The sequence below is a fragment of the Stegodyphus dumicola genome, chromosome 3, assembly GCF_044657685.1.
Source record: "Stegodyphus dumicola isolate Sdum_Otavi_A_Nest chromosome 3, ASM4465768v1".
In the NCBI taxonomy this organism is placed as follows: domain Eukaryota; kingdom Metazoa; phylum Arthropoda; class Arachnida; order Araneae; family Eresidae; genus Stegodyphus; species Stegodyphus dumicola.
The window spans coordinates 241598926-241621760 of record NC_140770.1 but is presented as its reverse complement, the minus strand read 5'-3'; the positions used below and the strand labels follow the sequence as shown (position 1 = coordinate 241621760).

Here is a 22835-nt window from a genome sequence, read left to right as displayed (position 1 = left end):
TCACAGGCGCGCTTATTTCCAGTTTGTTTATTTCAATAAATCTCTCAAAACCAGAAGCACAAAACAGAAAGTAATGCCAATACATGAAGGTCAAATGTCGTATGATTCAAAATATGGGAAAATAATTACCACTTAGCTCCATTTATTGGATTTTAAAAATTCAAATAAATCGTTCCGTTTTAATGTTGCGTATACGCGACGCTGGGCTCGTTGGAACAGAATCGTAGCGTTGCGTATACGGCATGCTGGGCTGGTAGGATTGGAATCGTTGCGTCGCGTATACGTGACGCTGCTCCTGAACAGGTTAATTTTTAAATTTCACATTATGTTGATTTCTCTGTCAGTTATTATTATTATTATCATCTATTAGCATTACAAAGAGACATTATTGTTTCCAGTTGGCAATACAATCCTGTTTGTCATAAATAAATGTTGTTACTATTTTATGATATATCTTTTAATTAAAAAAATAATTTTGCTTTTCTTTATATAATAGTAGTTTAAACCTTTGTATGAGAAACATCAGTTAAATTTGGTTACATAATCAATCACATGGTAAAATAAACAATATATGATCTGATTGAAAGTGATATTTTATGTAAGGCATAAATATTAATATGTAAAATATTTGTATGAAAAAGTTATCCACTTTTTTTTTTAATGGTATTAAATGTTTTTGTCAAATAATGTGTTGTGCTGTTCCTGTACATCTCAGGAGGAGGAGGAATGGGAAGAAGAAGAAGACAGACAATTTGTTGCTGATGTAGATTTTGAAGAAAGTGATTTAGAAGATCAACTAGCTGATATTGAAGTGAGTTAATTGCTAGTTCATGGCATTTTTTCCATTTTTGGGGGTGGTAGATTTCTTTTCTCTATGTAACTTTATTATTCTCCAAAACTTAAAGAGCTCAGTGATTAACAATTTCATTATTGTTCATAAATTTAATCATTAAGAATTCTGGAATTAATTTTACGTACCTTCCATTTATGTGTAATATATATTTATTTTTGGTTTTGATATTCTTTAAAGCATCGGCAATCTTAGATTGAATTTTCATTACACTTCAAAGTATTCGTATTAGAAAAATTGGTTCTGTGTATTTTTATAAGAATGTGACATGGTGTTCAACAGAAATGCATATGTAAGCATATTACAAATATCATTTAATGCTACAATGCAAATATCTAATCAGAATATAATTTAAATTATAATACAGTTTTTATGGAAGAAGGAAGTGTTGCATGACACTCTTTCCTTTTGGGCATTGGTAATGAAATCTTCAAAACATTTGGGTTTCACAATGTGTTGATATGGCTGCACCAGAGTTTCAAGTGGAATGAAGTAAGAGGGCAGATTTCATTGGGTTTAACGACATTCTGTTTGGAGTCTACAGGAGAGGATTGTAGATCGTCAGAGGATTATAAATTGTCGAATGGACATCTGGGATGTATTTAATTAACATGCTGCATAATTTAGTCACAGCTACATCAGCAAGAAACTTCACTTTGTATGACACAGAACCTGAAGATTCTAAAACTATGGCTGTTATGCATGCATATTGCTAAGGTTCTTGTGAATATAAACAGAATCATTTTGATCAAAAGATTTGTATTTTTTTTTTTTTTTTTTTTTTTTTTTTTTTTTCCAATTTCTAATTTACAAAGGACTTTTGCTTGATTCTTAAACCACTGACAAGATCAAGATGCATTCTGTCCAAATATTTTTTTAATTTTTGATACATCAGTGATTCGGAAGGTACTATTATCTGCCCTTGAGTGTAGGTCAGGCATGTCAAACTTGTGGCACTTGATTCACTGTCTTGTAGCCCTCAGTTCAACATGAGAATATATATATATTGTGGTATAATATTTAATATTACTGACATCATTAAAATGATATTACATGGAATGGCAACAGTCATTCTTAGTTAAAATATTGTTCTTACAACGTAACATTTTATGTTCTGTTTTATGTGCAGTTTTAGTTGATTAAAGCTTCATTTCAGCTTAAGAAAAGTGGTTTATTATATTTACAACAATTTAATCAACTAAAACTAATTTATACCTTTTTTTTTTTTTTTTTTTTTTTTTTTTTGCAAAATGGAAACTCTTTTGAAACCAGAAAGATTTGATGTTGACCCTTCATGTGTTGGAATCTAAATGGAAACACTGGAAAAGAACTTTTTCAAATTTTCTCACACAATTGATGGAGGAAACTGAACAAAGAAATTTTCATGAAAATTAGAATTAACATTTGAAGAGAATTATCAAGAATAGAATTAAAGAAAGAATTATTATTTGAATTTTTGGCTTTATTGGATTTATGATGCATCTTTGGGCTGCTATTTTTGGATATTCAACTTAAGGCTAATTCCAAATCCTGTATGGATGGCCTTACATCCCCCCTGCCAAGAGCAGTTATGTAGCATTGTATTTGCCATGTCAGAATTCATGTTTGACCACTATGCATATAAACATGCGAGTGCTTTCATATGTTCTATGCTTGGATGAACTGATTCTGATTCCTTTAGAACATGAGGATAAAGATGGAACAGTGAGTCTTTTTCTCCACAGTAAAGAATGTTTATGTATGGATAAATACTTGAAATTTTGAAAAAAAAAAAAAAAAGTGTTTTAGGCATATATTGCAATCAGGTGTGATTACCCTTAGCACCATTTTAGAACAGGAGATAATATAAAATCCCATAATGTTGCTTTAACTATTCAGCAGCATATATTGGAGAACTTAATCTAGGAATAAAACTTTCTAGATCTTTCTTTCTAAAGTCTCTTATCCAGCTTTTATTTTTGTAACCATTAGTTGTAGTTATAATCTTCCTATAACAAAAATGTTTTAAATGATGTAAATACTCACTTTAAAGCATTTTTAAATTAAAAAAATAAATTTTGTAAAAATTATAAAATCCAACTTTTTATATGTTTTCTCAGCTTCTACATTTAGGAAAATTTTATACTTGAATTACAAAAAATATGTCTCTTGCATGAAAAAAGTTGATGGATGTATTTAAAGGAATCTCACTTTAAAGGTTGGAGATCATATTCAGATCTAATTAGTCAACTGCTGTTGGTTAAAGTTGTCAGCATTGACTGACATATGCAGGTTCTGTTATTTATCTGGTTTTAAAATAAGAAAAACTGTGTTACCTTTTCTTGTGTGTAGAGGTTATAAACGTGATATCTCAGTTGAGAAAATAATCTTCTCCACAGAAAACACAATTTATTTTTCAACACCACATTTTGATTCACATTAAACATTTAAAAGGAAAAACAAATAGTTTATTGGTATTTCATATACAGCCTCTATCTCTTTCTTATTTGTGGCTGTAAAATTAACTGCATGCCCATACTGACATGAAACCGAACAGAAAAACTCATTGTCTATTATGACTCCCCCCCCGCCCAATAAAAGGGGAAAAAGAGAAAGAAATACGGTTTAAATTTTCTGTCTTTCTGACACTAGGTGGAACCCCTGTAATCATTTAGTAAGGGAAAGAAACACTTTAAAATGAATACCTAACACAGATACTGTACAAAAACTGAAAAGCGAAATGTTTGCTTATGTACTTAATTAAGAATAAAATAATCAGTTTAAAGTCTGTTAGTCTTATATTAATATTATAGTCTGATGTTAATGGAAAAAGTGCTGCACATTTCTATGCAGGTTGTGATGAAAAGTATTGATCAGTATAATTAACAAAAAAAAAAAAAAAAAAAAAAAAAACTTATTCGTGGAATCCTATAGAATTTGTGTTCAAAGTACTGGCAGGCTTCAGTAGGCTCATAGCCAACTCAGAAACTTTTTTGCAGAAATTAAAATGAAAAATATGTTTAGATTAATGAATTTTTTGTACAATTGTTAGATTATGATTCTAAAGTAGAGAAACTTTATGAGAATATTAGTAGAGCATTTTTATCATTAGAAAACTTTTAAATTACGTGTGTGAAAATTCTTTTGACTTGACAGTTTTGAATAAATCATAAACTAAATAATGTCACACAGTATAAATTACAAAAGAAAATCATTAAATGGCATTTAAGGAGGAAAATGAACCTCAAATTTATTAACTAACATATTATATATGAATCTAATTTATTAACTAACATAAGAGAAGTTGAAAATGACATAAAATATCGAAAAGTTTTGAAATCATCGTACGGTTGTGTTTATTTTTATTTAATTCATTTTCATGAAAAAGATTTTTTTAAATTTAAGATGCATCATTTAAAACATTTTTATGTTTAGAAGTATATGTTTACAACCAGGGATTGTAAAAATAAAGGCTGGCTAAGTATGAGGGTTTATTTTTTTAATAAGGTGAATTTTTTATAAGAAAAATTTTAAAAAATACCATTATAACTATTTTCCCCATATTCTACATACTTTTCTATGTAATTTCCATTTTTGTTCAAACATTTTTTCAGACTGTTCTACAAGTTTTTGAATTCTGACGTCATAGAAATCTGTCACCTGTGAAGAAGCTCAATCCGTCGTTGCAGTTTTCACTTCATCATTGTTGAATCATTGACCACAAAAGAACTCCTTTAAGTGTTGAAACAAGTGAAATTCATTGGGTGCAGTGTCTGGATCCAGTTGTTTTCATCCAAAAGACCTGATTAGACCTTGTATTTCTGCAGAAACATGTGGCCTTGTATTGTCATGGAGCAGCATCACAGCAGAATGATAGCAAACCGTGCTGCTTGTTTTGTATGCCATGCCATATTTCTCTCACGATCACTTCCTGCTCCATAAGAGCCCTGGGTGAATCGATCAGGGATCGACTGGGGAGAAATTTCAGACATAACCTCAGTTGGGAGTCAACCCTCGCTGTTCTGGCTATTATCTGTACTTAAACAGACTGATGTGTTTAAGTATAACATTATCTGTACTTAAACAGACTGATGTGTTTAAGTATAACATAATCAAAGTCTTTGCAGAACTAGAGCAACTGATTCTTCGGTGGTTTGTTCAGGCACGACAGGGACCGTACAGCTGCCGTCCAGTTTGTCTTGGGCTGTGTGATCGCTACATCTTTTTTTTTTTTTTTTTTTTTAAATAAAAACAGGAGTTCACTACTCGTGTAAGTGCTCAAAGGCATAGGTGTGAACTCCTTTTCTGGGTCAGTACCCCAAAAGATACCATATTCTTTCATGTTGAAATTATCTGTTTAGCTTTCACTTTAGTTGGCAATGATTTATGCCACAATTCCATTGGCTGTTTCTTGGATTCTAATCATGCGAAACTCTTGGACTTTTAGTCATGTGAGATACCAAAGTCTCACCTCCTCTAATGATATGGTCCAAAAATTAATTTCCTTCCTGATTGTATTGAGTCAAAAATGATGAAGCACAGCCCAAACTTTTTGTTTTGTGGTCATCAGAAAGTAGTCTTGAAACCAACTGACAACACAGTTTTTAATGATTCAGTTTCTCCAAAACAATGGTGTATAAAACTGACTTTGGAACTTGTTGTGGAAAAACAATTGATAACTTTGAAATTGTGAATCATCTGTGCCGTTGAATTTTGTTGTCCATGTCACAAACCAAATCTTCAGAAATCAGAGAATGTTTTCAAAGACATGGCTGATCATGCATATTAACCCACCCATCCTTGAACATTCTCACCTTCATTTGAATTTTGTTATCACTCATAATATTATAATCATAAACTTCACAAATATGATGGTGAATTTCTGCTGCTGCCAAGTTTCTTTTATTCAAGAAATGAATTACAAATCATCTCACAATCGGCAAGTGCTCAGTTTTCGTAAACTTTATGAACTTCTACAGCTCAGCATACAGGCAGATAATACAGCTGCAAATACTAGTATCTAAATGTGCGCAAAGCTTGCTGAGAGTAGATGTGCATATGCATCCTGGTGATCCCATATCATTCTCTCACTCAGTCACAAATGGACCTTATTTAAAAAATAAACTACCTACTTTTATAGACATGGTTTGTATAGAAATATTAATATACAAAATATTGGAAAAACGGCAGATTACTTTTTTTAATGTATTTGTTTAAATGCTTCATTGATATTTATTAATAAAAATGTATAAGTTTATTCTTTTGTATTTTTAAGGATTTTGGTAAATGTCATGCTGCTGAAAGTTCTAGTTCAGATGAAGAAGTGAAACAGAAGTGTAAACGTCTGAAGAGGAAAAAAGCATTTGTTCAAATTGAATATGAAGAACAGAATGAAGAGCAGAAAGTTAAAGAGCAAATTCAATAATTTTAATGAAAATAATAAAATATTATTATTGTTAACATTTTGATTTTAATGCATTTATTATTAATGATAATTGTAGTATTATAATGTACTGTTGCATGTATACAAGTTTGTAACATATTCAGTACTCACTTCATTGATGATACCTTGATAAAATTAATTTTAACAAAAGGAACACTTCACAGTTTGGGAACTTTTCACAAAACTATTGTTACAGCTCTTCACGGTATCACAGATTACAATCAGTAGATACACATCAAACTACTAAGAATATTAAACACAGTGCAATGCAAAGTGCATCTAAAAGGAAGCTATCATGGAAATCTCAACAATTAGAAGTCACTCTGAACTAACAACTACTAAACTGATATTCTGTCCAGTCTTCTCTAGCTTTCCCCTGGCCACCAAGAAATTACTCACTTCTCAAAATTACTGGAAGGCATATGAAGGCCGGAAATGGATACAGTTACACAGAGCATTAATTACAGTTATTCAGTTGCAGTACCTATTACAGTTATAAGAGGATGGAGCAAAATGTTGCTAAGTTTGGCAACAAAAGTTAGTTACCATTTTGGCGACGGTAATGCTAAGTAGACTTGCCGCTTTACTCTTACTTTTCTAGCAAGCTTCAGTTCTTTAGATTTACATGTCGCATTATTAAAAAAAGTTTTGCATATAATTTCACTAAAATTATTTATATATGTACAAAATTTGTAACATTGCCGCCTTTTCAAGGACTGCACGTCCTGGGCTCTACAATTCCTAGACAGGAAGCAAAGCCGTACTTACAACATAGTGCAATAGTAAAGCAATAATTTCACAAAATAACAAATCAAGTCAGTAAATAAATGCATAAATTTATAATTTCATAGACAAATAGGACCATGGTCTTAGTATTCTGTTTACATTATACACACTATTGGGAGAACGTACTATGGCCATAGGAAGTAGTTAGCCTATCATAAAGAACAACTTCAGGCTTAGAATTTGATGACTTGTGGATCCGATCTATGGCATTATTCATCCTGTTTAGAACTGTGTAAGACCATTCCAAGGTGACTAGGAGAAAAACGTTTCTGTCAAATCACATTCCATAACCACACCTTACCATCGGCGTTGAATCAATGTCCTGTAGCTCCCATGTCACATTTGATCTTCATCTTCTCATTCACAAGGTTGTCTTGTGCATCACTTCAAACTGTGACTGGAGATCTTGAATGTACTTCTCAGACAATGCAGTTGCATCCAGAGGGTAACTAAACAAGAGATCGCAAGGTAGACGAAAGTCACAACCGAAGAGCATCTGTGATGGTGAATAGCAGTTAGTGTCATGGACAGCATTGCGATAGGGCTAGTAAGAAGAGGGGTAACTTCTAGTCCCAGTACTGTCGTTTTCTTTAAGCTATCAGTGGAAGGTTATTAAGGATGGTTCGATTAAACCTCTCTACCATACTGTCTTGACTGGGAGTATAAAGGTGGTGTTTGGGTTTTGTCAATGCCGAGTAACTTGCAAAGTTCTCTAATTGCAGCTGATGCAAATTATTTCCTTGATTGGAATGTAACTGAAGAGACACTCCAAACCTGATATCAAATGCTGTATAAACTAATATTAATGTTATATTATTACTTCTGCTGCTGTGACAGCCTCTTGATCAGGAATAGAATATGCTTCAGGCCACTTTGTGAAGTAATCAGCAGCAACAAGGATTTATTTGTTGCCATCAGCAGTTCGTGGTAGAGGTCCCAGGATGTCAAAGGCGATTCTTTCAAAGGAGCTCCTTCATTCTAATGTTGCAGCTTCTACCAGCAGCATTTCTTTGGTCATTTCTGACCCACATAAGCATCACAAGATTGGCGCCACTTTGCATGCCATCATCTTGCATTACTCCTTTAGAAGTGGTCTCAAGCTCTATGCAAAATCTTCATTATTCCGAAGTGGCTTCCTGATGGACTGATATGTAATTCTTTAAGGATGTCCAGTATCTTGGAAGTATCAGCTGCTATCGGAATGCCTTTCCATCATCCAATTCGATCTTACAGTACAAGGCACCGTTTCGAATGCAAAGTCAGTTCCAGAAAAACCAATATAGTTTTGGACATTGGCATAGGACTAGAGATCGAAATAGCCTGTTAATTTCCTATTTGAAGACTCCATTAAGTCAATTTTGTGTTTAATGTCACCATCTTCCAACTGGTCTTTTCTGATCACTCCATGGATCTGGGTCAGATGATGTTGTATTTCTGACTTGACAAATGATCGGATTAATCTGTTCATAGTTTGCTTCGACCATGGAATAATAGTGGCAGCTTTTTGGGGAGCATTTTCTAGATAGGGCATTGGCATTTCCATGTGATAATCTCATCTGATGACAGATAGTCATGTCGTCTTCATGGACCTGTATCCATCTGGGTACTTGGCCATCTGTATTCTTGAAATTTAATAGGCAGAACAACAATGCTTAATCTGCATGGAGCAGGAATTTTCTTCTTAGGCATAGTGATGGAAATGTTCTGCGGCCTTAACTCTGGGGAGGAACTCTTTTTCTGGTGACAGTAATTTCTCTTGGGTTTAGATTGAGACTTGTGCCACTATGCCATGACACGTTCTTGTGCATCTATTTCTTCAGGCAAGACAGTATCAACACTCTCATTGCTATCCTCCATGTCAAGAATAAATGGTTTGTCGAGCTGAGTGCGTGTCGAGATTGTCGCAGATGTTAAAGCTTCCTTCAGTGAGTAAAATGCATCCTCACATTCTTTTGTCTGCAAGAACTTTTGCTTGCTATCAGCTTGTGAAGGGGTCTTGTGATGGAAGAAGTCCTTCGTATATCTTCTATAGTAGATGCAAAGCCCCAGAAAAATTCTCAGCTGATGGACATTTTCGAAACGTCTCCAGTCTTTATCTGTCGACACTTTTTCTGGGTCCATACACACACCTGCCGCACGGATGGCATGTCAAATCCCTTTCTGTCTGAACAGTTTACATTTGGTGGGATTTAATTTTAGTTTGGCTTCCTTCAATTTCTGCGGTACCTTCCTAATATTTTCTAAATGTTCTTCAAAACTGTTCCCAATGATGGCGATGTGATCCAGGTGTATTAGACAGGCTTTGTAGAAAAGACCTGTCAATACGGTTTTCATGAGGTGTTAAAATGTTGCCGGCAGATTACATAATCCAAAAGGCATCACCTTGAGCAGCCAAAATCCTTGACCGGTATTAAATGCCGTCGTTTCTTCGTCAGCAGCAGAACCAGATTTAGGCTTGATAAGGCCCTAAGTTATTTGAAATATGGGGCCCTTTATAAGTCTGTTATAATATATTTTAATACCATTTTAAAAATATATTTTAATACTATTTATAATATATTTTAATACTATTAAACTATAGTGGGCGTGGCCTGTCATGACCATAAGACCAACTTGTTTGGTTAGGCGGGTCGGGTTGTGCCCACTACTGATACTTATACTATTTATACTATATTTTTATTGTTTGAGGCCCTAAGCTATAGCTTGTGTAGCTTATACATAAATCCGGCCCTGGTTAACAAGATGTATCTCTACCTGCTAATATCCAGTCTTTAAATCAAGAGTTGAAAACCACTTGCTTCCAGAATATCATCAGTTCTCGGAAGAGTGTGGTTGTCTTCCTACGCAACTTCGTTAAACTGCCGATAAGTCAACACAAAATCTAGTCGAAACATTTTCTTTTTGATCAAAACGATGGGAGAGGCCCCTGCACTTGCTGAAGGCTTGCTAATGTTGCTTTCTTGCATATCCTTTAGAACTTTTCCTACTTGTTCCTGTTTAGCCATCAGTAGACGTCTTAGATGTTGCTTGATTTGTGGATGGTCTCTTGTATCAATTCTGTGCTGTGTCAAACTGGTTCATCTTACATCAAAAAATGAGCAGGGAAAACATCTTGAAATTCCTTGTGTGACATGTTCGGCAGTAGTCCTCTCTTCATCACTTAGTTGTGCATTCTGCAATAGCTGCGATATTAAGGTTTCTGAAGACACATAGATTGGCAGACTATTTTTATCGTTCAACACAGGTCACTGGAGTACATGCTGCAAATGCTTCCCCTTTCCTACTGACTTTTGTTATATCACTTACGTTGGCAACTCTCACCGGGACGTTGGTCTTCGATAGGTAGACAAGTGCCGAGGCTACTAGTACTCTTTTCAGGCTCTTAGAGTTTTAGGCATACCGTAACTGAAATCTCTGTTTTCGACTACAGATCCAGGAAGCAAAAATTCTGTTCGTGCTACTACTATGGTATCGTCTCGAGCTATGATTTAGAGGATGGAACTAAGTCCTTCATTTTTAATTCTGAATAGTGTTATGTCTTCAGCGGCAGAATGCAGCTCGTGAAAGTCCAAGGAAAAATTATATTTCTTTAGAAAGTCCAATCCGAGTATGCAAGAGTCGGTTATATCTGCCGCATATGCCGTGGGATGGTAGGTGGTTCTTCCGAATATAATGTTAATGTTTAATTTTACATTGACATCGATTTTATCACCGGATACACTTTGGAGGGTTATGCAGGGCGGCGTCTAGATGAGTTTACCTACCAGTTATTGAGCAAAATCATTTCGGATGTTGGTCACATTAGCTTCTGTATCGATGGTTATATTGGAAGGAACTCCGTTTATATGTCCCATGATGAAGTGTTCGTTACTGCCGCAAGTCATTGGAGAAATCTTAAGTGGTTTAAAATGGGGCTTCTCATTTTCTATCAACATCCACCTTGCAAGATAGCCACTAATTAATTTCATTTCTTGCTGGGAGCGGTTTTAGTTTCCGTTCATTCAGTTGTTCTGCGTTTCCTTCGTACGTGACCTTCACCATCGCAGTGCAGCACTTTAGAGTCGGTACCTTGTCGCTCATATTCCATCTCAAGGCATTGATTTGCTTGGTTAAATCGTCTATATGAGCAGTCACTTTATCCACTGGCTCCTAGACTTGAGCAGTTCTGATTGGATGGCGGTTTCTACGAGTTGCTCGCTGGGCTGCTTCAAATTTCATGGGACTCTAGTGCCAAGAAACTTGAAGCGAGCAACGCTTAAAAAGCGCTTTAGTGTACTAAAGAACTTTTTAAATCCTTGACATTCGCCATTCGCAGTGCTTTCTGTATCTCAGGATCCCGGATACTATTGATGAAGTACTGCGGGAACAGAATTTCTCTCATATAATTAAAACATATATTCAGCTAGCAGTGAGAAAATCCGAGATTTAAATCCTGTTGTGGGCATTGCCTATTTTTCATGTCTTCCGTTTGTTTAAGAACTTAATGACTCTATGAGTGATGCCTGAACTAAAAATTGGTGGATATATTCATCACCAACCAGATTTCTCTTTAGGGGTCGACTAGTGTATTGGTTTGGATACGTACTCGGGCAACCTCAGCATCGGACGTATAAAATACATGGACCGGTTCCTGGTATACAAAAGGGCAGTTAATACTATTCTGGAGGGTGGATGGCTTCGGTCCTCTTAGAACGCAATCGCTAGTCTTTCTTTAGCCCTTTGTTCCATGCTCCACTTAGTTTGTTTAGCCGTATGACCCCACAATCTCTTGGATCCATTAACTAGTTACTAGCTACCATATATAAGGATTTAGTGATCGGGTCTCTTCCAAGTATCCTTTAAGATGAGGAGTATATAAGGTATTTCCCCCCTTTTACTGTATGTTTTCATGCATTTGTTGACTGAGATTATCGTACTGTGATTGCCATTTTTGGATTCGAAGATCCAAATTCTCTTTGCAGAAATTATTAAGATTCTTAACCCAACAGTCTTCCACAATATCTTTCTTTGCTGTTTATGTCAGAGTTCTGTTTTTACGCTCATCTTGTTTAGATTTCTCTTAAATCTGTTATTAAATCAATTGTTAACTAAAAACATACGAGAGAGGAGTGAAGACTGTTAAGAATGATGCACCACATAAAAGTGACAAAAATTGCAGACGTAAAACTCAGAAAACGTTTCTTTATTTTATATGAGTGTATTTAGAATGTCTTTTACAACACAAGGCATACTCATTATGAACATTCTAAGTAATCGTAGCTACATTTGCTCATCATCACATAACGCACTTTCGTTGAATCCACACTGCGACTAGTCGTTCGGCAATGAGTCTTTAATTAATGATCCTAACTAAAGCTTATATTACGAGCATCGTGAAAAATTATGCCTAAAGCGTTATTTTTGTATTTGTAATCTCTAATTTTTATTACAAAGAAATTTAAATATTTTTGTTTCTTCTTATTTGTAATGGTAATTTTTTGAAAAAAAATAATAATGAATATTAAATAAAGCGATTTTCTTAAATATAATTAATAAATTTTATTAATTAAATATTACAATAAAACCTCGAATTGCAAGTAACTTTATGCCAGCAATTTGCATAATGTGCAAAGATGTTGAGTAAATATTAACTTGATAAACAAATTAGGTCTTGCAATACGAGTTGTGGGCATGTACTTCGTTTGCCGAGCATCATGTTATCATAATTTGTGCGAATGGCCAAGATGGATATCACTTGGCATACCTCACTTGTTTATTTAACATGCATTAGGAGCATGTACTGTTTACTAGGTATTTGATTACATGTGTATGCATAAAATTCTTTTCGGAAAAGGATGCCAAAGAACACCTATATTATAGTAAAAAAAATGCAGTATCTGATCTCAGGCCCATGAAAAATCATCTCATCCTCTTGTTATGCTTCAAACTAAGCGGGGATTTCAAAGTCAAGCCCTGCTCATACTATTTCATGCTAAGAATTCACAAACCTTTAAGAATATAAGATGTAGAAGGTATTATGTGGAAGTTAACATCAAAGTTTAGGTGGTTTGTATCTTCTTATCCCAAAGGGGCTATTAATTCCGTTTTGGCATTTTGCGTCGAAAACTTTAAATGTCTGTTTCACTTTTCAAATTGTTGCCACCAAATATTAGCGCCCTGTCTTATATTTAAAGAAATTAAGTAATGAAGAATTTGCATACATGTATGTGTTTTTCTCGCATTGTGATAAAACAATGGTATCTAGAAACATCAAATTTCAAATAACGTAATCCTTTACATGAATATGGACATCTGGAAGCCCAAATTTGGAATTTGGTTTTTTATCTATTTCGTGTTTTGTAAAACTTTAACGAATTTTTGATTAAGAAACTAAACGATTTCAAAGCGAGCAATAACACCATTGTACGGACGGGAGAAAAATTATCTCCAGCGTGCGAGACTGTGTATCGGAAATTCTAAAGATATGTTCTTTTTAAATTATTCCGTGATATTGCTGTTGAATTGAATTTTATGGATAAAGTGCGAAGAGCATGATATTTAATAAATAAAGGTAACACACAAAAACGTTAAAAAAACCCTTTTCGGTCTGAAAAACTTTCAGAATTTTTTTTAATGGATTTGTTTTATTTTTCTTCTGATAGTTATGACAATAAAAATCATTCAGAGACGTTATATTCAAATCATTTTTATCTCCGGAGGAAAAAATGAAAAGGAATCTTTCGAAATGAGCTGCTTATGACTGAAAATATGAAATACATTACTATGCAGTACATAAAGTTTCAAATTTTTTGAATTTTCTTTTTCTGTGCTCTTTTTTTCTTTTAATGTTTTTTTAATTAGTAAAATTAGAAAATATTAATTAAAATGAAGTCTCTTTACATCGTCGTTTGTTTTGGCTACATATGCTTACCGGGGCCTACACATGGTAATGTTGTAAAGTTTATATGAAAAGAAGAAAGGTAATTGTAAATATTATTTATTTGTAAAATATAACAAATGAGATCTGAATTGTATAAAATATAAATACTTTAGCTTACATATGTGCAAACTAGTATGTATTATACTAACAGTGCAAAATAGGAATATCACAATTACATTGGTAATGCAAGTTATATTTGATCATATTCCATGCTCATTTGTCCTATTATGCTATTTCATGCTGTAAATCCTAATATATTGTCTAAATTTGTCTCAAATTGTGGGTAAGCTCGGAAGGCAAAAGCACATTGCACTTTGCATACATCATCTTTTAGAATCAGCTCTCTTGTATAAGTTGATGCTAGTTCAAAACAGTTGGTTATCTTCATAGATTGGCAGATCATCTGGAGAGGAAAAAATTATAAACCTTCAAATGATAAGAATTGGTAACAATATTTTAAATTTAAATTAACAAATACAGTATTGAAATGAACTGAATCAAAAACGAAGTACAATAAGCACATACACTATAAAGTTGAGATGAATCATAATTTATATTATCCTTTAAAAGCTGAACTGATAAGTTTAAAGCCATGATTGCTAAGATAAAAAATATATAAAATTTAAGAATATGTATAACTAACGCAATCAATTACTGCAATTTGAAATTCTATAAAAATTATAAGTTATTGTTTTACAAAAATCCAATAAAGTGAGAAAGGCGGAGAAAAAATTATATTAATATAATTGAAAATAAACAAGCTTAAATGCAAAAAATTTTCACTGTTAGGATGAATGTTAACAGAATGCTACTTCTTCATGCACTGAATTTTTAAGGAGTTATCGCATTGCCCCCTGCGGATTCTCGTAATGTAAGTGGTAGCACGTCTAGCTAGCAATTGGAAGACGGTGGCTTCAATCTTTACGAAGGCTTACTTGCTTGTCTCGCGTTAATCGCTTCACAAATTTTTTAAATGTCTGCAAAAGTTAAGTTAATAGTAACTTTATTTGGGAACATAGGCCAGACAGGCCTTAATTTCCCCTCCCGTTCACTCGAATTGTCTAAGTACACGCGTTAAATTCCGTGATCTTCTAGGTACCGGTAGACAGCAGTATTTTCATCCATGAAAAAGTTAATCATCAATGATGACAAGAAATAGATTTGCACGTTGATCGACGACTTCCTGTCAATACTCCAGGACCTTCGGTAATCTACCAGCAAACACATAGAAATAAATGTGAGTGCTGAGAATGAATCTTACTCAAGCTTTCTCGTATCCTTTTCGAGAATCTTGGGATTGGTTGTATGGTGATCATTACTTCTCTTCAGATCATGATGTGATTGAGTTACAAGTATAGACAATACTTCAGTTCATCTATGAGCATTATTTTGATCTACATGGTATGTTCTTTTGCCGTATGCTGTCCAACTATTTTTCTAGATGAATTCGTAGAGCACATAGACAATTTTTTCTGACAAATATTTCTTGTTGAAATGTAGTAAAACTTCCATCTTCTTACTGCTACAACAAGCTAAGATGTCTCTGTTGTTCTTTACTTGGTTTTCTATGTAAAACGTAATTATCATGAGAGATCGTAAGCAGTGGACGACCTAGAACTTCTGTTCTTGGGAATGTCAATTCGCTAAGGACTCGAATCCATAACTTGTTTCTTTCATCGCCTTGTCGTTATAGCCTGTAGCGAACCCACATTTCTATTAGATATTGTGTTATATAATTCAAGAATAAAATTTCAAGATCTGCTTAGATTTTCAAATCAAAGCTTTTGTGCTCTAAAATTTAATACACAGATTATAAAATTAATGATTCTTATAAGTGCTTTTCACAGTTTGCATCATTATTATTCAGTACATTTCATGTTCTTACTATTTCTTTTTTAATGGTTAAGAGAGTAGCTGGCTGACACGTCTATCACGACACGAATTACATAATTAGAATGTTAACTAGTATTTTCCGCTTAATGAAAAATCGTGAATTCACACGTAATAATAATAATAATAATAATAATAATAATAATAATAGCCCATGCTTTCGAAAAGATTGACCAACCGAGCTAGAGGGAAAAGAAACTATTTAGTCTGAAATTTTTGAAGAGTTAGGCATTTTACCTAATATTTTTCTTACTCAGTAGTCTACTATCATTTTTGCCAAGACTTGATCAGTTACGGTCCGGAATTTCTTAATTCATATGCACTAATGACCGGAACTGTGAAAAGTTTTTGTAAAAATCTGAATGTCTTCGATGTTATTTTTAAGGAAAATCTCATGAAGTTGTATTTATGCAAAATGTAATGCAACTAACCACTGTGAATTATTTTTATTGCGTAAAATGTTATTACTAAATAAAAATACAACTGCATTATGTAAAGAGGATTTCTTCTATTCAAAACCGAGAGCCAATCAAGTGTATGCTACAAAATGGATCCAGTTATTATCCTAATGTATTAGCAGGAATAAACTCACTTTGTTTGCTACCAGGGGAAATGTTAGTAAAATATCTTATTTGGTTGTTTGATATTGTCAGTAAGTTAAGCCCTATAATTTAGTCTTTAAAAAAAATAAATAAAATAAAGTGCGTAACTGTTTAAGATGACAAACCAAACTGATTGGTCCCATAGAAAAAAGTACAAAAAAAAAAAAAAAAAAAATAAGGTACTGATACTTGTGATCGTATAAGAAAAGAAGGTTAAACTTTACCAAAGCAGGGATTTCTCAATTATTCAATGAGTATCAACAAATTCTGTTGGTTGAAAATTAAACTGTAAAAAGTAGGAAACAATCCATATCAGCATGCTGTGAGAGAGAAATTAAAAACCGTGTTGGAGACAGAAGCAAATTATTTGAGATAATTAAAAACAAATTACGTGGATGTGGTAAAGGTAGTTTTAAGTTTTACTAACGAAATGCTATTTTAATTTACTTCTTTTCTTTCTCTTTTCACCCAGAGGTTCGCTCATTCCAAATTTATGCAGATGGTGAATGGCAAGCAGTTTTATTACAAAGTTTCGAGATTTAGGAGTAAGAGTGTGAGAGATTTAGGAGTAAGGCAGTGCCTGCGTTCCGTCGCCGATTGAAGAAAACAGTCTGTAGGCGAAGCTAATGCTTTTCTTGCTGGCAATATTTCGATAGAGGTTTGATCCTGTTTTGGTAAGTGCGTGTTTGAAATTCTGTCGCTATGTGTGCAATCTTGTAGTCTTATATTTCTATAATAAATAATATAAATGCAATCTTGCATTTATATTATTTGCGAAAAGAAGCTTTGAGTTTTAAACCAGGTCCAGCTTGGCTAGTAAATTTGTAGCTGTATATTTTAATAAGCACTCAGAAGTGGTCAGGTAGAATAAAATGCTTTAATTCTGTGTGTGTGTCTGCTTGATGGTTAGATATTTTGATGGTGATAATTAACCTCACAGAATAGATGTAAAATTTTATTGATACTGTATTGATTGATAACTGTATAACTTTTAAACATTCATGAAGGTGTTCTACTGTATCAGAACGCAATTTGAAACAATAATACAACACGCAAAATTATGCCGCTCCTGGGAAGCCACACGTATCTAAGAAAATCTCTATAATCCCCAGATTCTTTAATTCTACTTCATTCTGTCTTATGAGGCTAGATCAAAAACGTCAAGATAAATGAATTTGACACCTCAAGTTCTTTTATGTCATGCATACAACTGTACAAAATATTCTTCAAGCAAAAACGAATGAAATTGTGGATCTCTGGATGTTTGTTGTGCCACAATTTGACCACATTGAAAAACCATTAAAGCAATTTCAGTAATTAAAAAAAATTCAGTTTTCCTTTTACAATTTCTAAAGAATTACCGGTTTTCCTATGCGGGGTTTTGTCTGTTTGCATACCCAACTTTATAGAATCGCTTATTTAAATAACTGACAATGTGCTGTCGATCTTCCACTTACTGTGATGTGGACACTTTCATTAAATTTCCTAAAGGCATTGCAGAGTTTACGTAACATAATAAGGTAATATGTGGATGAGTGATAGTGATTAACACCCAGTGCTTCTTTCTATCCTTCTTATAATAAATTCGTTATTATTTACACATATGTGCTAATTTTTTATTATAGATTACCATAAGAAGATGAAGCTTTTGCATGCATTTTATTTTATTTTATTTTATTTTATTTTATTTTATTTATTTATTTATTTATTTTTTGATATATCTGGTGAAGATCGCAAAAGATTTGAGGTGATATTATCGTGAATTTTCTATTTGTTCTTTTCTTCGGTCAAATGTTTAATGCGGATAACCAGTGTAAACAGAATAATAGCCATTGCAAATTTATGGGGGAAGGGGGGGGTTCTACGAAAATTATTAAGCTTAGTAACAGTATAATAAAAATAATGAAAATCTTTGATATATTGTGATATTTATCAGAATGTAATTAAGAAATGGGAACCTAGCAAACGAGGTAAATAAAATAGAAGCGATTGCCTTATTCTGCATAAAATAACCACAGATTTCCGATTTGCAAGAAAGTATAATACCTACGAAATGCAGTAAAACAACCTGTACAAATGTTTATATATATATATTATTTTGTGTTTTGAACAACCTATTTGATTTACTCAACATAGAAGTAAAAATTATAATTGAAATAATACTTGGTTTCGTAATCAACTGTTATTTATTAAAAAATTTTCATTACTTGGGTAATGAATCCGACCCCCTAGCTTTCGAGTGTGCATTGAGGGAAAAAGTCTGTTCCATTAATGATACAAACGTTTAGGAAAATCTGATATTAGGAAATTATTTACCCCTTCTTTTGTACAAGAACATGTCACACAAGGTGAAATTCTGTGCGAATGACCCATAGCAACAGTAAAACCTTCATCACCAGTGTTTAGGTGGCATGAAGTCTTATCTTTCCAGTGGCTTAAATCTAGACTTGGTAGATTCGTGCAAGGCATACGTGGGTTTCTGCAAAATGGGAAAAAATAGCGTGTTCAGGAAGTGCAATTTTATGTAAGCATTAAAATAATATAAATATTACAACAAAAATAATAAAGTTTTAGAATGATATAAATATTCGAGTAGAAATAATAAATAATTAAAATAATAACATTAGTATAAAATAATATAAAATTTAAGTTAAAAAGTCATATTGGTATAAAACAATATAAAATTTAAGTTAAAAAGTCATATTGGTGTAAAACAATATAAATATATCAAAAAATATGAGAAATTAATTTTAATAAATAATTGTACGATAAGATTTGTAAGAAAAATAATAAAAATTAAATTTTATGTTTTAAACTGCAATTAGACACATTATTTGAACATAGTATAGTTTCTGTCTAGTCAGCTGCAAGTACACTAAAAATTTGATATAAGAAGAGGTCATGCATCATTCAGCAGATGTCGAAATAATTTTCCATACTTTCGATAAATCGAACACTATAAGGAGAATGAATATCCTTGCTTCGAATAGATTTCATCTTGTGATACTTCATTATATGACCGAAGTTAATAGTATTTCATGTACTAGAGATATCTCAGCGAGCAGTTTCATCATCAGTGTCATTAAAATACTCATCAGGGGCAAATGAGCTTTTAAGCACAAGATTAATGAACAGCGCTATCAAAATCATCATTAGAATTTGCTATCGAAGAATTTTCTAACAGCATCTTCAATTTACCTAATCATTATAAACAATCTTGGGGTGCTATCTAGCGACTATCCTTTTCCGAAGGAGTTTCTTTCAATAAAGTAACGCAATAACCGAACGTACTGAGTTCACCTTGCTGGGAATATACATGGTGTGATCAGCCCATGTGAGGTTTTTATTTTGTATAACACCAAGGCAGCTTACTGATCTTACTTTTGGGACGTTAAGTCCAGATGCCTCTTGATTTTATGCCTTTGCATATGAAGGAACTGTGATGTAGAGGCGATGGTACTAATTCTTCACTGTGTGCACCAGTATTCAGTGTCGCCACTCTCGGCTTGTAACTTTCAAGTTGCGTGCTTTGGGTTCACATACCACTAGTACAGTGTTGTCTGCGTAGCATGCGAAAAATGAATTTATGTAAACACCAGGCTTCGAGAAATCGTGAACGTAGAAATGATACAAAACTGGTCCAAGGATCGAACCTTGCGGAATTCAAGCTCTCATTGATCGAAGGACGACAGTTCATTTCTCTGCTTTACTACGAAACATCTTTGGTTTAGGAATGAATAGATTAATTTCATAATTTATATGAAGTTCAGCTGAATATGCAAGACCAATGTGGCACTCTCTGTCGAATGCTTTTGAAACCTGAAGACCTGTGCTTTCTATTTGTCAGAATATGCAATGTGATTTTTCTGCATGCAGCGGCTTTTTACTGAAGGCTTTCTGCTCAAGTCTGCTTATGAAGTTCCAAAAGGAACCATCCATTGTTTCCAGGTTGGTGATTTTATGCTCACATGAATCTGCTCTATAATTATTTGTTAATTTCTTGGTAACTTTATTGAGTTTGCTGACTTCTTTTTTGGTAGCTGGTCACCTGTTCTCTTTTTTTGACGTAATTTCGTAGATTAATGGTCTCTCTGTTGGGAATTTGGTGATTTTATTCTTAGTGAAGACAGTTTGGTAGTATTTTTATATGCCTGTATGATGCTGTCGGTAATTTCCTGTACTTTTGTATTGATTTGCTCTAGATTTCAAGATGTTGAATGTTTGAATGATTGACGAGGAGGAGGTTATAAAACAGCCTCTAGTCAGTAGTAGATTTTGCAGCAGTCTGCGGTATTCCAGTTTAGCCAAGGATAGAATGTGGGCCGAAGAAAATTCTACTTTGTTATCTACAGCCGTGGGATTGGAGGCGCTTGAGAGAATTAAATCCAGGATGTGTGGTCGTCGGAGAAGGCAATTTGGCGACACATTGCTTCTTGTGGTGCGTAAAGAGATGCGGGACGATTCTATATGAACTAGTGTGGAATTGTTCCGTTGTTACAGTATCCTTATTCTGTAAGTTTCGCATTCGGATCACCTGCGAAAATTAGAAGAAAGAGTTATCCGGAATCAGCACGGAGAGAAATTCGTCTAACAATCTATTATCCAGAGGGTTATAAAATGCGCTAAAGAATGCATTTCCAAATTTAAGGAAAATTGTAGAAACAGTTATATAATTTTATATCCGTCGGCGTTATCTGTACATACAAAACTAGACTGAGGAGATCTTTATACGGAGACTGCCACACCTCCCCTTTATGACGGATTCGGTTACATAAGTAATTATAGTTCACTTTTTTTTATATTTTGGGTAGGATTTTTGAAAGTTCCGATGCAAGAGCATTTTCAGTGTCATATTCCACCATAAAATAGCAGAATTCGTCTAGTTTGTTCGCAAGGTAGCAGACGTTGCGTACTATAATTCTGATTGGTCGCGCTTTTTGAGTAAACTTATGCATGATTGGTTGACTGTTTTTGGAGCGCTACACCTTGAATCTTAGCGATGTTGTTTGCTAGTTCGGAAATTCCTGAGGTTTTGAAGAACAGAACCACGGTTTTCAAATCTTGTAATATTTTCTTCGCGTCTGCGATTTTCCCAGGAGGCTTGGGGTTGTTTGCTGGGGCGAAGGCAGTAGCGTAGAATTTACGATGAATCTTTCTTGATATGATTTAACAAGGATTTTTTCTCTTTTCCAGGGAATTTCTCTGATCTATGAAAATTTGAAATGTGAGAATCAGAGCAGTAAGCACAAAAGTGCGATATTCTTTTGTTTTTCGCATTAATATGAAAAATGCTTGTCGCCACAATTCGCGCAACGTGGGTTCTTATTGCAGTGGGCCTGCGAGTGGCGAAACCCTTAATATTTCAGGCAATGAATTGGGCCTTTACATCATCGTTATTGTTCCACTTTGATTTTCAGGTTTTCTAGAAATTTGAGATCAGAGATGCTTTTCGATCAGTTTTCTTGAAGACAACAAACAATAGGGGGACGGGGGATCTTTTCTTCATTCCTTCTTTTTATCATCTGCTTAACACTGTTAACTTAAAATCCAGTTTCTAGGAGATCTTGCATGATTTCGTCGACGTCCGTAGAAGCAGAAAGACTTTTAATGACTACCTTCAGTTCTCTCTCCTCGAAAGCGGAAAGCAGTGAAATTTTATATCTTTGCTTTTGAGCATATGAATAAAAGTTTTGTAGATGCGAGGATTGTCTTCGTTGAGGATGTAATGACCATCTGTAAGAATTTTTCGTCTCCATTCATTATTGTAAATTCTTTCCTCTTAAATCATCTTAAGGATATCTTTTTAGCTAAAACTTGAATTCTGTATCGTGATTGGTGTCACTTTTTTTGAGTGTTTATGGTATGTGAATCCACCAAAATTATAAATATTCTCATCTTTGTCAGCATTTATCATTTCTATAGCAGTCAAAGTCGAGTTTTCTTCAGCTTTTCTTTTTGAAGTGGAATCTTTCTTGGTTTGGGCTGAAAGTTCCTTTTTAAGTCTTTTGCGGCAATGATCAACAGTTTCGCTTCCTTTTGATTCTCCTTCAGAGTCCTAACTTTCATCAAGTGGCTTAAATTAAATGATTTCGTCAGTAGAATTATCCAAGCTGTAGGATCTGTAGGTTATTCGCTGAATCCTTAGCCATTAGTGAAGCGTCCTGCTTCCATTGGTGATTCCTTCACCATCTGAGTTAGGAAGGATATATTATCTTGGCTTATATCTCTGGGTGAGCAATTTTGATTTCGCTAAAATTCATTTACAGCGAACGTTCTGAAACAGATGAAGGAACCGAAAAAAGAAAGAATCCGAGGTATCTTTCTTCTCGTGCAGAAAGATATCCATTACGTTTTCGGATAACTTCT

General features: G+C 33.8%; 3 protein-coding genes across 3 annotated transcripts in view; 2 read left to right on the top strand and 1 right to left on the bottom strand.

Annotated features, from left to right (window-relative positions):
• The window catches only part of Rbm13 (RNA-binding motif protein 13), a 42852-nt gene extending 36563 nt beyond the window's left edge, over positions 1-6289 (top strand). The window contains exons 7-8 of the mRNA XM_035348976.1: positions 716-811; positions 6105-6289. Of these exons, the coding sequence (XP_035204867.1) occupies positions 716-811; positions 6105-6254 (246 nt within the window). The 3' untranslated portion in view covers positions 6255-6289. The remainder of the gene's footprint in view (positions 1-715; positions 812-6104) is intronic.
• Positions 6290-14018: 7729 nt separating this feature from the next.
• Positions 14019-22835, bottom strand: part of LOC118202791 (uncharacterized) — a 101937-nt gene continuing 93120 nt past the window's right edge. The window contains exons 25-26 of the mRNA XM_085813971.1: positions 18786-18948; positions 14019-14380 (exon numbers count right to left, since the gene is read on the bottom strand). Of these exons, the coding sequence (XP_085670097.1) occupies positions 14213-14380; positions 18786-18948 (331 nt within the window). The 3' untranslated portion in view covers positions 14019-14212. The remainder of the gene's footprint in view (positions 14381-18785; positions 18949-22835) is intronic.
• The window catches only part of LOC146998305 (uncharacterized), a 116651-nt gene continuing 108190 nt past the window's right edge, over positions 14375-22835 (top strand). Inside the window, exon 1 of the mRNA XM_085813972.1 lies at positions 14375-17143. The gene's annotated coding sequence lies outside the window, so the exon portion shown is untranslated. The remainder of the gene's footprint in view (positions 17144-22835) is intronic.